The 17,284-nt window shown below is 37.2% G+C and overlaps 1 protein-coding gene and 1 long non-coding RNA gene across 2 annotated transcripts; both read right to left on the bottom strand.

Annotated features, from left to right (window-relative positions):
• Positions 1–2,496: 2,496 nt before the first annotated feature.
• On the bottom strand, positions 2,497–17,002 carry LOC118768646 (the record flags this gene model as incomplete). The annotated part of the gene is made up of 6 exons (XM_036515492.1): positions 2,497–2,954; positions 5,310–5,381; positions 10,104–10,181; positions 12,203–12,280; positions 14,843–14,920; positions 16,925–17,002. Coding segments are annotated over 6 exons (590 nt in total), but the record flags the coding sequence as incomplete, so codon positions are not given.
• Positions 7,504–9,665, bottom strand: LOC118768645. Its single transcript, XR_005004431.1, has 2 exons — positions 9,624–9,665; positions 7,504–8,662 (listed from the first exon to the last, which is right to left on the bottom strand). It is a non-coding gene; the product is annotated as an uncharacterized LOC118768645 (long non-coding RNA).
• Positions 17,003–17,284: the final 282 nt, after the last annotated feature.

The following is a 17,284-nucleotide window of genomic DNA, read 5'->3' as shown; positions in this document are numbered from 1 at the left end:
CATTTCCTCTTTTTCATGTGAAATTGTGTCGTTCTGAGAGGATTACTTATTTATGAATGCATGATACACGTTGAGGTTTGTGACTCTCCTCAGTTACATCATCATCATTATTTCCTCTGGTTTTATTCTTTGATTGACTTGACCAATCAGGGGCAATATATTTTCTCATTAATTAATATATGCTAATAACTGTCAGAATCTTTGCGCAAAACAAGATGAATTGATTTGGGTCATCACAGTTGAAAGTTAAACATTTTAGTTTTATAGAATCAGTAAAAGAATTATATTTTCTCAGGTTTTCACACCTGGCCCTTTTAGAAATACATTTACTGCTACTGATTAAATTCGATACTAAATATGTTTCTCTTAGCTTATATAAAGAGTCACTTATTTCGTACAACTTTCAGGAAAAACAATCATGTTTATATTTTTCTTCTGTTTTAACATCACAAATAATGTTTGAATATAATTTCGCTACCAGGTTTTGGAACTAAAAATCAGTGAAATATGTTAACAATTTATTTGAAATAATTTTATACAGAATTTGATACCCAATAATTTGTTTTAATACTAATAAGTACCCTGCGCGTAAGCGAAAGTAAGGTATTGTGGTCGCTCGTCGTGGTCTGTTTGTGTTTTAGAAACAATAACTGGACAACAGCTGAACAAATTTTCACGAAATTCAGCAGAAATACGCAGTGGATAAATGACTAAACTTGATGAAAATCTGGTTTGATTATCTTCAAAACTGGCGGACGGGTGAATCAAAATGTTTTGACTGTGAATATGTTTTGCAAAAGAAATTATGAACGCAGGTTATGCATCGTTGTGGCAAGTTCTCAGTACAAGAAGCTAATAGCAGCACAGAAAAAAAAACATGTATTATGTTTATTAAATACTATTTTTCACTCACCAGATGGGGCACGGAATAGTACACAATATATATGTGTGTGTGTGTGTGTATGTGCGTGTGCGAGTGAGTGTATGTATGTGTTTGTGTGTGATTTGAATCGACCATTGTCTTCATGTGTACAGATCATGGTGTATCTAAGTACGTAGACACGTGTAGGTACACACATACATAAATACATACACAGATATGCGACTCTGTGTGGTGTGTGTGTGTGTTCAGTGATGGATGCGAGAGTTTCGTTTATTTACGAGTTGATTTCTTAATTTCACCAGAATGTATATACCTATAATGGTGATACTTAAAACAAAAAAATGAAATAAAATCGAGCTTACGAATTTCCCGATCAGCAAGTAGCCTTATTATTTATATCCTGCGTTTGATTCTCTTGCCTTCATTGAAAAACGTTGAAAACACTTCTGAAATTCTATGCAATATTTTCTATACTTATTTCATTTTGTTCACTTTCGTTTTCATAATCATGATTTTTATTTGAATAACCATTTATTTAGTCATTTGCAAATTTTACTTTTACGGTTTGCCGTAGACATCGGTCAAGTCCACTTTTAGCTGTCATCTTCTTAGACTTTCAATCGTCTCTTAGGCAAACAATTACAAAGCTTAAGTTAGTTCAATGCAAAAGTATGTCTAAGAAACGCATTGTAAGCCATACTATAATTTGAGAAAAAAAAACTTTATCTGCGCACAGGGTATGCATACTCCTCAAATGCCTTTTTTCTTTTCCCTCTCAATAGCAATTTCTTATCAATTTCCGAATTAAAATTGAGGCAATTTAAATAGTTTTGTATTTAATTTCCAAATTAAACCAGATTTATTAACTCCTATCAGAAAAGAATCCTACAACCAGTGGATAATGACTATGTGTCTTACAATCTTGTTTCATTAAATTATGTACGGTAGAGCTTTCTGTCACATCCCACAATTTTATAGACAAAGGAAGTCCACCAAGGAAGCTTCAAGTGTTTTACTTCTTTAAAAACTTTTCTACGTCTATGGTGCAAAGAATTATGAAATTAAAATAAAAATCAAAATGCGATAACATCCGAGTAGTATGATGTTAAAAATTGTTGGGCAAAATAGAACTTTTCCATTATCTCAATTTATTCCGATACTGTGGGCTCACTGTGACTTTTCCTCAATCACATGAAATTACAGTAACAAATACTGTGATGTTATTTCATTATGACAGTTATACTTAAATTTAAATTTATTAAAACTCGGTAGCTAGAAAATAAAGAGCAGCCTAGAGCTAGAATACAAAATATAATGATTCTTAATTGCACTCACAACCCCATGAAGTTTTATACAAGCATCCCCACTTTAAACTGGTCTTAAACCATAACAGAACAAAGAGAGATATCATTTATTATATAGAAATACTATCTCTATGTGATATATATTCATAGAAAAAAAACATCAATGTATGTATACCAGACATTTTGTTCTAAGCTATAAATGAAGGGAGATAACTATTAATTTGGCAGAGGATATTAAAACTGTCTAAATAACAATGAAAGTGTTTAGGGAAGTGATTATATATACAACAACAGCAACAACAACAAACGGATATTTCAAAGTTTATCTTTATTTCAAAAGCTAATTTCTAACAAAGGAACCAAACCAGTGAAGGGTATCTCTTATGTGAGAGATAGATCTGCTAGAATTAGTAGCTAAATCCACTGCACTCCACACCTCATCATTGTAAAGGAGGACAAATTGGAGAATGTGGTTCTTGGTTCTCTATACTTTGGTCAAAGGTCTCTCTCTTTGGTCAGCATTCACCTGGGAGTAAACAACAGTAGAATTTACACAGAAATTCACCGTTCATATAATGAGAGATACTCAAGGGCAGCAAAGCACTCAGCATCTTTAAGGGCTTTTCTGAGGGTCTCAACTGTACGTTCCTCTGGTTTACAATTTATAAACCACTCACAAAGCATTTGATAACTCTGTTTTACTGTGTCACAAGGGAAATCGTTCTTGATAATATCCTGGTCAATTGCTGGAACTCCTAGAAAACGTCCTGCAAAAGATACAACGACAGAAAATAACAGCAACAACAACATTAACAATAATACAAAGACTATGTACTGTAAGTAAGTATATAATATAACAAAGATCTACATCAATAGAGAAATAACGAAATAAATAAGAAACATGAAAACTATAAGGCATTGTTCTCTATTTTTAAGAATGTTGACAAAAATAACAAAGAGGTTAAAATAAAGAAGTAAGAAGAAGAAATATTAAAAAGAATGAAGGATTTGAGAAAATGTATGGTAAACAGCTGACAGGAGCAGTATTTGTGTGGAAAATATGCTTTTTTAAGGAAGGCTTTGAAAAACCATCTGATAACATCAACGCTGGAAATAATGATGTGTGATACCCCTTCCTCGTCTGGAATATCAACATTTAGACATATCTGGAAAGTGGGGACTGAGTTGACAAACATTACCTGTAATATTCGGTACACGGTGACCAATTAAATAAAAAATAGACAAGATACCAGAATGATCACAATGACACAAAAAATATAATATTTCTTAGTTCTCCTCAAATATTATAGAAGACACGAAATTAATTTTCTTGGTTCATGACTCATAATAAGGATTTCTTTCACTGGATCAAGGCCACAATGGAGAGAGATGTCGACAATGGAGTAAACCTAGCAATGAATAGAGTTTTAATTAACAGGAAAGAAGTGGGTAAGTAGGAATTCTATAAGCCAAGGTGATGCAGTGGGACCAGAGGTATGTTCACAGGGTAGAGGAAATACTTTGTCATTAGCAGATATACAGGGGTCGCTATAGTAAGAACAACTATGGAAGTTGTAGTTGATGGTTTCTGTTACCTTGGTAACATAATTAAAAGTGGAGGAAACTATTTTGCATTCATACTATTTAGAGCAAAAGATGAGGTGAAAATGCACAGTTAGCTATTATGGCTGTTGGTAACAAAGAGGTTCCGTTTCCAAATGAAGGGCAGATTGTATGATCCAATGATGCATTGAATATGGAGGATGTATGAAAACTGGCAAGAAATTAAGAGAGCATTCTTTACTGGATGTGTAATGCTAATGTGTAGAAATCACAGAGAAAAAAATGAACTGGAAGAAAAACTAGGTGGTGCAGATATGGGAGGCGTACGGAAGATACAAGCTGGATAAAGAAGTACCAGGAAATCCAGATGGAAGTAAACAAGAAGTTAAAGCTGTCAAAGGACGACAACAGCTGTGAGATAAGTAGTCTAACTCATTCAAACTTCGAGAAATGAAACAAGATGAGGATGATGATGATGATGATGATGAACCGTTGTTTGTGGATTGATTTTAGCCTAGTATGACTGTTAGATTTTATATTAATTCCAAGGTATAACATGTTCGACATGTCATAGATGATATCCTCTCTTAATTTAGATAAACCATTTCTATCAGCTGACTGACAGGATATTGTCATGACTTCTTGTATCCAGGCTGGAAGGTTCAAATCTAGTCCCTGGCACTGCTCTATATCCCTGCTAAAGGCGTCTCTCTATGATGCAGTCTACCTAGATGCATATAGGTACCATGGGAAGGCATTTGTATAAATAATGGGAACATTGTATAAATGGTATTTTATGTTGTTACACATTCAGACAAGGGGAAGTGGGTTATTGTGATGTTCATGCCTTTCCAAATGACTTTTGTAATGTAATGAAGAGTGAAGTGATTTCAAGTGAGAAACAAAATCAATTCGAATTTACATATGATGGCATAATTATTTTATAATTAGGAAGTGCTTCATTAACTTATAAGTACTGAGTTCAATCCAGCAATGAAGACAATCAACAAAGTGACTTGTCTGTTTAGAGACAAGACAATAGGTTGACCTGGGGCTAAAGAATTACTATAAATATAGGAAAACAGACTGGCGAAAGGGCAGACTACAACATGTCACATAAAATGCACACTCTCCTGTTTAAAAAGTTCCATTTGGTAATTTGGTCCTTGTCTCCCAGGTGAAGCAGTTATGTCACACCTGGAACACCTTTCTTCATAATATTGCCAGATTAAGTCTACACAACAACAACAACAATCTATCATTAAATTAAGTAGAAACGTAAACAACGTAAACAACAGAAGCGTCGCTATTAACTCACCTGTTTACCTTTAAATAACAAAAGCACTTCGTTCCTTGTATCAACTCTATTGTATTTTCTAATTTCACCAAGTATGCAAAACTATGCTAATTTCGGTGAATATTTTATGAAGTTTCAGTAATATCTTTAGCTAACATTTCAACAGGAAATTACGAATGGAACTTTTTCGTTGTCATTTTAACAAACAAAACTTCAAGTAATGGCAAAATTTATAGAAAGCAATTAGGTATTCTATACTCACCTGCTTGCTGCCAGTTGCCCCCTAACTTCTTTGCTGCTCTTTGGAGATACTCCCCATTCAGTTTTAGAGACTCTGAAATAAATATTTCCAAACTTTACACTTCACAGTACAATTTCTTTGTCTCTGTTAATTGGTCTTTATTTTATTAGTGTATTTTATATTGTAAGACATTCCTATTATCAATGGTCAATATTTAGATCCACAACTAAATAGACTCACCTTCCCTAAACTTCTTGTATCTATTAAAATATCCTACATTATCAATTAACTTAGCAGTTATCTGATTTAATTATTACTCGACGAACTAGTTTACTTCTGTACCACAATTCTCTAAGTCGTACGTAAAGCTTATAACAGAATCCTGTACAAATACTTGTACACCTTCTATGGTATACTATCGCCTTCTGGGGCACCCATTGCTCTTGCCTTCTTCACACAGCTATCTGATTGGTGTTGGCTGAAATCACTTTGCTGAAATTTGATTCCCAGCTTCATTCGATATTTCAAACCCTCCTTGAGCTGGAACTGCTGGCCTTGCTGTGGGTCACTGTAGGGATCCTGTATATACCTGTCCAGTTCATCCTCAGTACATTTTACACTACTTCACATAGCATCTGCATTTAGATTCCTATTAACATCATAAGGGTTCTGAAGGAGTTTTTCTCTAATCCAACCTCATTTCCTGTTTCAGTTGTTGCGGTCAGAGCGGATGGTCTCTTTTTCAACTCTGCTCCAGACATAATAATCCATGGGATTACAATCAAGGCAATTAGGAGGCTAAACATGGGTCCATGGAAGCCGTATAAATTCTCCGACAGTCACTTCTGATTCTTCCTGCTGGTATGGAAAGGAACTGCATTCTGCTGTCATGTATAAGGCCTTCGAACAGCGACCATGTCCAGCCAGATTTGACCACCGTCTCTAGGAGCATTAACAGCCATCTGAATTGAACTTAAGGCTGCGTTCAAAGACGTCAGCTTCACTGGAGACACATCTGAAGACATGCTGGTCACTGCTTCGTAGACTCCGTTGCAGCTTTACAATGTTTACAGAGTATTGAACAGCAGACATGATGTTGACATTTTGATACATGGTATTTGTGCATCATAATACACTTTGGCGTATCTACTGCTTATAATTCTTACATCTGTGACAAGGTATGTATCAATTCCTCGTTTCCTACCAGACAGCAAGCTAGCACACCATCGTCCTAATCTTTATATAGGATTGTCTTTAACATTTGGTCTCGTTTCTCCAGTTATTTTTGAAATTTACTTGCTTCTGCTTAAATATGACAAATGACAGACTGCATTACGTATTTACTTTAACCTTCATTATTCACCAAGTAATTAGTTGATCCAGAACTATTTGCATATCTTTGGGTCTCTTGTTAGTATTGTGATGTCATCCATGGAGTCTCTTTAGATGAATCCACTTGAGCCGTTTCTTATGATCAACCTGCTGATCATAAAATCTCCATCATAAGCAGAAAACAAATGCTGTACAAACTACAGCAATTCCAATCTCAAGAAGGTGCCAGTCTGTTGTGAAGTTTTCTTTCATGAAGCACATTTTGAAGTTGTTATAGCAACACCTTTCGCATATATAAAAGAAGTCTATTGCTTCCATCAATAATTTTTGTGGTCATTAACTAAGTTTTGTGCCACTTTCTCAAGGGGCTGCTTTTGTGGCACTCGAGTCTTGTAAAATTTCTTTATTTGTATTGATAATCCTTTCTACAATGCGCAATGAGAAACCACTATGGCTTCGGTTAACATTTTCATATTTTCTACAGATTTCCTATGTAATAGCTCAATATTATGTCCACAACAAAATGGACCAACCTTCCTAAATCTCCTCTTTCTATTAAGATGCTCTACATAATCTAACAATGTGGTAATTATCACATTTATTATCACTTGACACCCTGCTTTTCTCTTCTGTTTTTCCTTTCTTACATTTGGGCCAAATCTAAGACACGGCATTTTCCTCTCACTTTCATATTTCACACAACCAATGTTATTTTTTCACCCTGAGCCATTTTCAGGAGCCTCTAAATGTTATATTATGCCTTGAGCATTATCAGTATGCTTACCATGGACAGATCAATCCTGAAAGCGAAAAAACGCACCACACGTTTTCTTGTATTACATCATGGCCCAATGGGGGTCCCTTGAATATTGATTTAAAAAAAAAATTCCGCCCATGAAAATGTTCCTATTTGAAAGGCCAATAACGTGAATATGGAGGAAGATAATAGAGGAATTCTGATAGCAGATTCTGGCCGATCTGATTGCAGATTACACGCTGTAGCCAATTTCAGACAAATATGAATAGTTTTAAAAGCGTTCAGCACCAAAATCGTATAAATTGACATTCTTGCTCCACGAGGGGTGTGGCCCTCAAAGTTCGGTAGGGCATATCATTGAAACCCTTAGTGGTTGAACACTAATTATACATGTATTCTTTATGCATTACCAAAAACCATCTGAGCCAAATCTGAGTTGGTCAAGTGAAAAGTTTCTTCCTTTTAAATTTTGTTTGAATTCATACGGAATACTCCTAATGTAAAAATATTGGCTGCGAGAAATAGAAACCATATATTTATTGACAATTGTGTCTACAAGATGGTTCTACTTGAAAGCAAAATATGTTTTTAAGCAAGCTTTACAAAATGGAATTACACATTTCATTTTTGGAAGAATTTCACATGATTTTAATTTTGTCTATACAGCAGAGGAAGTGTCTAGGGAGATGATGGGACTTACAACAACAACATCAACAAATGAAATTTCAAAGTGTATCGTTATTTCCGCAGTTAATCTCTAACAACAAGGGAGACAAACTAAGAAAGGGATTTCCATGTAGTAGAGAGATCTGCTAGAATTAGTAGCCAAAACCTACTCAGTTCACAACTTATCACCTTAAAGAAGGACTTTAGTTGCCAGCAGAGGCGGCATCTCTCTGAACTTTACCCAGCTATTCTTACTCTAGTCGCTACACGCTCAGAGCAACCATCCCAACTACAGACTTGGTTACCTAGGTAGCAGAAGCTATTAACTATTAGTTTCTTCCCCTGACATGTGATGGAATCTGTTTTCTGTACATCTACAGTGTTTATTGCCCCAGAGCACCTGCCACTTACAAAATCTATTTTCATGGTTAACCTTCCTTTGATATAGCTGCACTTATTATGCGTCCATAGCTTACACCGGGTACATCGTGTGGAGTTTCTACCCTCTCCATTTCTACAGATAGAGCAGGGTCATCTACTTGAAAGGGGTTGTGATTTTCAACCTTCCTACTTACCAGGCCTTTGGGTTTGGCTATGTTAAACCTAAGGCCATTCGATTCTAGACCTTGCTTCCACACCCCAAACTTTGTCTCCAGTTCTGGCATTGACTCAACTATTAGACCAAGGTCATCAGCACAGAGGAGCTCCCAGGGGCAGCCTGTCTTGGAATTTCCCTGTTATTGCCTGGAGGACTATAAGGAATAAGAGCGGGCTGAGGACTGATCGTTGGTGAACCCTGATGTGTATTTGTAAAATGGAATGTTTCACAGAGTATAGAGGGTGTATGAAAACTGTTAAAAAATGAAGTGAGCATACTTCAAAAGAAGTGTAATATTAATGTGCTGAAGTCCCGGAGCAGAGATGAGCTGGAAGCAAAACTAGGGTTTAGAAGTTTCAGAGATAGCGCACAAGAGACGAGATGGTACAGATATGGGAGGAGTATGGGGGATTTAAAAAATGTGGATAAAGAAGTGCCAGGAGATCCAAATTGAAGGAAATAAGAAGTTGAACCTGACAAAGGATGACAACAGCTGTGGGAGTAGTCAAATTTGAATGCAACAATCAAGTCAGAACTAAAACCAAAGGGTGAAACACTCAGAAAACTGTGCCTCTTTTAGCATTAATATCATCTAAAATCTAACAAGAGTGAGAAAAAGAATGACTATATGGATGGTAAATGTTGTTCAAACAATGTAATAAGTGTATATTATATATAGTTACAAACAAGGATTTGTGAGATCAAGTCACACAGGGAACTCATATTTAATTCCTATCTTTATATTTTATGTCAACACCAATATTTTGTTTAAATGCAAACAGATGTTCACCGTTCAATACTAAATTTAATATTTAATCAACGTTAATGATCATTATACTTATAATCTTAGAGATTTGATTTTTAATCCTTTTAATTTATAACAATGTTATTCAGTGGTTTGTTGCAAGTTCCGCCTGGCTGGTTCCCTGTGCCGGGGGAAAGTAAAAAGCACCATCCGAACGTGGTCAATGCTAGCTCCCACCTCAACTGGCTCCTGTGTTGGTGGCACTCAAAAGCACCCACCACACTCTCGGAGTGGTTGGCATTAGGAATGGCATACATATGTGGAAACCTTGCCAGATCACGTTGGAGCCTGGCGCAGCCTACTGCCTTGCCAGTGAAATCGTCCGACCCATGCTACTATAAAAACGGACGTTAAACGATGATGATGATGAGGATGATGATGATGATGATGATGATGATGATGATGAGTTCCATGACCAAATGACAATATTAACTCTATTGTGTCTTCTAATTTGAACATTATTACCAACAGCATTAACCTCAATGGGTATTTCATAAATTCTCAGTAAATCGATATCTTTAATTCAATTATTATACAGATAATCGTTCAATTGGAAAATAGGAATGGAAGCTGTTTTCAGTTATTCTTTCGAGCACAATATACTCGGGGAAAGAAAACCTTACAGAAATCAATTGGGAACTATTATTTTATACTCACCAATTGCCTGAGATGCAGCCCCTAATTCCTGACATATAGCCTCTGTTTGTACACACCTGTCCTCAAACTTTGGAGCCCCTGAAATAAATATTTCCAAGTTTTACATTTAATAATAAACTTTCTTTATCTTTATTTTTATTAAACTCTATCTTGTTATTGTGAGACATTCAATTCCTGTCGTTACTGGTCAACTGTTGACCATTATGGTTTTGGTCAATATTTCTGTACTTTCTAAAGTGGTCCCATGTAATAGCCCAATATGTCCACAATAAAACAGACTAACATCTCTAAATCCAACCCCCTCACTTCTGTCTCTCTCTCTCTCTCTCTCCTCTCTCTTAAAAAAACACATTAAATATTCTAACAATGTTGCAATTATCTCATTTAATTAACACTTGATAAGAGTTTTTCTCTAGCTTTGTCTTTCTTTTCTATAACTGCCAAATCTATGGCATGGCACAGTCCTCTCATCTCTAGAATTCACTAATCAACATTCCTCTCTAATTAAGTAAAACTGAGCCCATAAAGACATGTCCTTTATATGCATACCCTCCAACCCGCACACAATCTGTCCCCTAAAAAACATCTGCACAAGCCAAATTCCATACACCCTTCCCCACCATGATCCCTAACAAGATATAAAATGTAAGGTGAGGGTACACGATGTTCCTATGACAAAATAAATTTACATTTCAGACATACAAATGTAAGAGAGTTAATGAATTATAGCTTATTAATTATCATGATAATTGGGTATATATGTGATACAATGGCACTGTGCTTGACGGTGCAATACTAGATATCAATATAGATTGTATATAATCTGAGTAAAGAACATATAACCGTCATTACTATGAATATAATTGTGTCTCAGCACAGCTAATATTATGGTAGTTCCATGAGCAAACGAAGAAAGATATAACCAAGTCCACTGCCAAATACTAATGATTAATTCATTTCCCGGTCAAATAACAATGACTATCTTTCATTAAATAATTTGAACGCAACGATGTCAGTGTGTACACAAGGCAGAGTGAAGAGGCCTGAGAGAAGTGTTAGACATAAGAAGCATCAGATGTGGTGTACAGGAGAGACAACAGCACTGGTATGGTCATGTGTATGGATGAGGAGAGCTGTGGGAAGAAGTGTTACACCCTAACAGTGGAACGAACCCGTGGAAAGGGGTGGCCCAGGAAGACAGGGCATGACGTGGTGAAACGACCTTCGAACGTTGGGCCTCACAGAGGTAATGGCAAGAGACAGAGACCTCTAGAAATATGATGTAATTAAGAGGACTCGGCAAGTGAAGTGAGATCAGAGCTGTAGCATATACCAGTGGCGCATAACCAGCCCTTTTTAAAAGTACCCTTGAATCACAGAGTGATAAGTTGCGCTTGAGAAGAATTTCCGAGTCAAGTAAAACCAAAAACCAGAAATCACAAATCAAAATCAAATCAAGATCGAAATCAAAATGCAAATTGTAATCATGGCTGATGCCAGAGCCGCCTGGCTTCCACCCGTGCCGGTGGCACGTAATAAGTACCATTCAAACATTGTTTGTTGCCAGTGCCGCCTGACTGGTTCCCTGTGCCGTTGGCACGTAAAAAGCACCATCCGAACGTGGTCGATGCCAGCCCCAACTTCAACTGGTTACTGTGTCGGTGGCACGTAAAAAGCACCCACCATACTCTCGGAGTGGTTGGCGTTAGGAATGGCAAACATATGTGGAAACCTTGCCAGATCACTTTCGAGCCTGACGCAGCCTACTGCCTTGCCAGTGAAATCATCCAATCCATGCCACCATAAAAAACGGACGTTAAACGATTGTGATGTTGATGATGATGATTAGTTCCATGACCAAATGACAAAATTTACTCTATTGTGTCTTCTAATTTGAACATTATTACCAACAGCATTAACCTCAATGGGTATTTCATAAACTCACAGTAAATCGATATCTTTAATTCAATTATTATACAGATAATTGTTCAATTGGAAAATAGGAATGGAAGCTGTTTTCAGTTATTCTTTCAAGCACAATATACTCGGGGGAAGAAAACCTTACAGAAATCAATTGGGAACTATTATTTTATACTCACCAATTGCCTGAGATGTAGCCCCTAATTCCTGACATGTAGCCTCTGTTTGTACACACCTGTCCTCACACTTTGGAGCACCTGAAATAAATATTTCCAAGTTTTACATTTAAAAATAAAATGTCTGTATCTTTATTTTTTTAAACTCTATTTTGTTATTGTGAGACATTCAATTCCTGTTGTTACTGGTCAACTGTTGACCATTATGGTTTTGGTCAATATTTCTGTACTTTCTACAGTGGTCCCATGTAATAGCCCAATATGTCCACAATAAAACAGGCTAATATGCCTAAATCCACCCTCTCTCTCTCTCTCTCTCTCTCTAAAAACACATTAAATATTCTAACAATGTTGCAATTATCTCACTTAATTAACACTTGATGACAGTTTTCTCTTAGCATTGTCTTTCTTTTCTTATAACTGTGCCAAATTTATGGCATGGCACAGTCCTCTCATATCTAGAATTCACTAATCAACATTCCTCTCTAATTAAGTAAAACTGCACCCATAAAGACATGTCCTTTATATGCATACCCTCCAACCCGCACACAATCTGTCCCCTAAAAAACATCTCCACAAGCCAAATTCCATACACCCTTTCCCAACATGATCCCTAACAAGATATAAAATGTAAGGTGAGGGTACACGATGTTCCTATGACAAAATAAGTTTACATTTCAGACATACAAATGTAAGAGAGTTAATGAATTATAGCTAATTATTTATCTTGATAATTGGGTATATACACTACCGTCAGAAATTAATTAGCACCCTTGATTTGCTCACCATGAAGCATGGTGGGGGTGGCCTGATGGTGTGAGGGGCGTTCAGCTACAGTTGTGTTGGGCGGCTCTATGCCGTCGAAGGCAACATCAACGCAGCAAAGTACGTTGAGATAGTACGGGATACCTCTTTGGTGGCGAGGAGTACGTGCTGGCCAGACACCTGACCTGAACCCTATTGAGAACCTCTGGAGTCGATTGGGTAGGGATTTGAATGTGCAGCAATACAGGAACCGACACGAGCTGTTTGGGGCACTTCTTGCTGCATGAGGGGCCATCCCTGCACAGTACCTGCAGGCACTCATAGACAGCATGCCGACCCGCGTAGCAGCAGTCATTGCTGCCAAAGGAGGAGCAACAAGATATTGACTAAATTTCACGATTAATATCAATTATGTGGTGTGCTGGGATATGTTTTAATAAATTTTTGATTAAAAACGAGTTCGTTTCTGATAATAAGTTAATTAAATTAAGAAAATGTAACAAAATGTAGAAATTTGAGACGTGCTAATTAATTGCCGACGCAAGTGTACGTGATACAATGGCACAGTGCTTGACGGTGCAATACTAGATATCAATATAGATTGTATATAATCTGAGTAAAGAACATATAACCTTCATTACTATGAATATGATTGTCTCTCAGCACAGCTAATATTATGGTAGTTCCATGAGCAAACGAAGAAAGATATAACCAAGTCCACTGCCAAATACTAATGAATTAATTCATTTCCCGGTCAAATAACAATGACTATATTCTATTAAATAATTTGAACGCAACGATGTCAGTGTGTACACAAGGCAGAGTGAAGAGGCCTGAGGGAAGTGTTAGACATAAGAAGCATCAGATGTGTGTACAAGATAGACAACTGCACTGGTATGGTCATGGTATGGATGAGGGGAGCTGTGGAAAGAAGTGTTACACCCTCACAGTGGAAAGAACCCGTGCAAAGGGGTGACCCAGGAAGACAGGGCATGACGTGGTGAAACGACCTTCGAAAGTTGGGCCTCACAGAGGTAATGGCAAGAAACAGAGACCTCTGGAAATATGATGTGATTAAGAGGACTTGGCAAGTGAAGTGAGATCACAGCTGTAGCCTATACCAGTGTTGCATAACCAGCCCTTTTTAAAAGTACCCTTGAATCACAGAGTGATAAGTTGCGCTTGAGAAGAATTTCTGAGTCAAGTAAAACCAAAAACCAGAAATCACAAATCAAAATCAAATCAAGATCGAAATCAAAATGCAAATTGTAATTACGGCCGATGCCAGTGCCGCCTGGCTGGCACCCGTGCCGGTGGCACGTAATAAGTACCATTCAAACATTGTTTGTTGCCAGTGCCGCCTGACTGGCTCCTTGTGCCGTTGGCACATAAAAAGTACCATCCGAACGTGGACAATGCCAGCCCCAACTTCAACTGGCTCCTGTGTCGGTGGCACGTAAAAGGCACCCACCACACTCTCGAAGTGGTTGGCGTTAGGAATGGCATACATATGTGGAAACCTTGCCAGATCACATTGCAGCCTGACGCAGCCTACTGCCCTACCAGTGAAATCGTCCGACCCATGCCACCATAAGAAACGGATGTTAAATGATGATGATGATGATGAGTTCTGTGACCAAATGACAAAATTAACTCTATTGTGTCTTCTAATTTGAACATTATTACCAACAGCATTAACCTCAATGGGTATTTCATAAACTCACAGTAAATCGATATCTTTAATTCAATTATTATACAGATAATCGTTCAATTGGAAAATAGGAATGGAAGCTGTTTTCAGTTATTCTTTCAAGCACAATATACTCGGGGGAAGAAAACCTTACAGAAATCAATTGGGAACTATTATTTTATACTCACCAATTGCCTGAGATGCAGCCCCTAATTCCTGACATGTAGCCTCTGTTTGTACACACCTGTCCTCACATTTTGTAGCCTCTGAAATAAATATTTCCAAGTTTTACATTTAATAATAAACATTCTTTATCTTTATTTTTATTAAACTCTATCTTTTTATTGTGAGTCATTCAATTCCTGTCGTTACTGGTCAACTGTTGACCATTATGGTTTTGGTCAATATTTCTGTACTTTCTACAGCGGTCCCATGTAATAACTCAATATGTCCACAATAAAACAGACTAACATTCCTAAATCCACCCTCTCCCTCTCTCTCTCTCTCTCTCTAAAAACACATTAAATATTCTAACAATGTTGCAATTATCTCATTTAATTAACACTTCATACCAGTTTTCTCTTAGCTTTGTCTTTCTTTTCTTATAACTGTGCCAAATCTATGGCATGGCACAGTCTTCTCATCTCTAGAATTCACTAATCAACATTCCTCTCTAATTAAGTGAAACTAAGCCCATAAAGAAATGTCCTTTATGTGCATACCCCCCCACCCCGCACACAATCTGTCCCCTAAAAATCATCTCCACAAGCCAAATTCCATACACCCTTCCCCAACATGATCCCTAACAAGATATAAAATGTAAGGTGAGGGTACACGATGTTCCTATGACAAAATAAGTTTACATTTCATACATACAAATGTAAGAGAGTTAATGAATTATAGCTTATTAATTATCATGATAATTGGGTATATATGTGATACAATGGCACTGTGCCTGACGGTGCAATACTAGATATCAATATAGATTGTATATAATCTGAGTAAAGAACATATAACCTTCATTACTATGAATATGATTGTGTCTCAGCACAGCTAATATTATGGTAGTTCCATGAGCAACGAAAAGATAGAACCAAGTCCATAACCAAGTCCACTGCCAATACTAATTCATAATTCATTTCCGTCAAATAACAATGACTATCTTTCATTAAATAATTTGAATGCAACGATGTCAGTGTGCACACAAGGCAGAGTGAAGAGGCCTGAGAGAAGTGTTAGACATAAGAAGCATCAGATGTGGTGTACAAGAGAGACAACTGCACTGGTATTGTCATGTGTATGGATGAGGAGAATTGTGGGAAGAAGTGTTACACCCTAACAGTGGAACGAACCCGTGGAAAGGGGTGACCCAGGAAGACAGGTGATAACGTGGTGAAACGACCTTCGAATGTTGGGCCTCACAGAGGTAATGGCAAGAGACAGAGACCTCTGGAAATATGATGTGATTAAGAGGACTCGGCAAGTGAAGTGAGATCACAGCTGTAGCCTATACCAGTGGCGCATAACCAGCCCTTTTTAAAAGTACCCTTGAATCACAGAGTGATAAGTTGCGCTTGAGAAGAATTTCTGAGTCAAGTAAAACCAAAAACCAGAAATCACAAATCAAAATCAAATCAAGATCAAAATCAAAATGGAAATTGTAGTTGTGACCTATGCCAGTGCCGCCTGACTGGCACCTGTTCCTGTGTCACGTTATAAGTACCATAGAAGCATAGGTCCTTGTCACTGCCACCTGACTAGTTCCCTGTGCCGTTGGCACGTAAGAAACACCATCCGAACGTGGTCGATGCCAGCCCCAACCCCGACTGGCTCCTGTGTCGGTGGCACGTAAAAAGCACCCACCACACTCTCGGAGTGGTTGGCGTTAGGAATGGCATACATATGTGGAAACCTTGCCAGATCACATTGCAGCCTGACGCAGCCTACTGCCTTGCCAGTGAAATCGTCCGACCCATGCCGCCATAAGAAACGGATGTTAAATGATGATGATGATGATGAGTTCCGTGACCAAATGACAAAATTTACTCTATTGTGTCTTCTAATTTGAACATTATTACCAACAGCATTAACCTCAATGGGTATTTCATAAACTCACAGTAAATCGATATCTTTAATACAATTATCATACAGATAATTGTTCAATTGGAAAATAGGAATGGAAGCTGTTTTCAGTTATTCTTTCAAGCACAATATACTCGGGGGAAGAAAACCTTACAGAAATCAATTGGGAACTATTATTTTATACTCACCAATTGCCTGAGATGCAGCCCCTAATTCCTGACATATAGCCTCTGTTTGTACACACCTGTCTTCAAACTTTGGAGCCTCTGAAATAAATATTTCCAAGTTTTACATTTAATAATAAAATTTCTTTATCTTTATTTATATTAAACTCTATCTTTTTATTGTGAGACATTCAATTCCTGTCATTAATGGTCAAATGTTGACCATTATGGTTTTGGTCAATATTTCTGTACTTTCTACAGTGGTCCCATGTAATAGCCCAATATGTCCACAATAAAACAGACTAACATTTCTAAATCCACCATCTGCCTCTCTCTCTCTCTCTCTCTCTCTCTAGAAACACATTAAATATTCTAACAATGTTG

Source organism: Octopus sinensis, unplaced genomic scaffold, assembly GCF_006345805.1.
Source record: "Octopus sinensis unplaced genomic scaffold, ASM634580v1 Contig00219, whole genome shotgun sequence".
Taxonomy (NCBI): domain Eukaryota; kingdom Metazoa; phylum Mollusca; class Cephalopoda; order Octopoda; family Octopodidae; genus Octopus; species Octopus sinensis.
The sequence above is the reverse complement of the archived record's forward strand: the minus strand, read 5'-3'. Positions and strand labels throughout refer to the sequence as shown.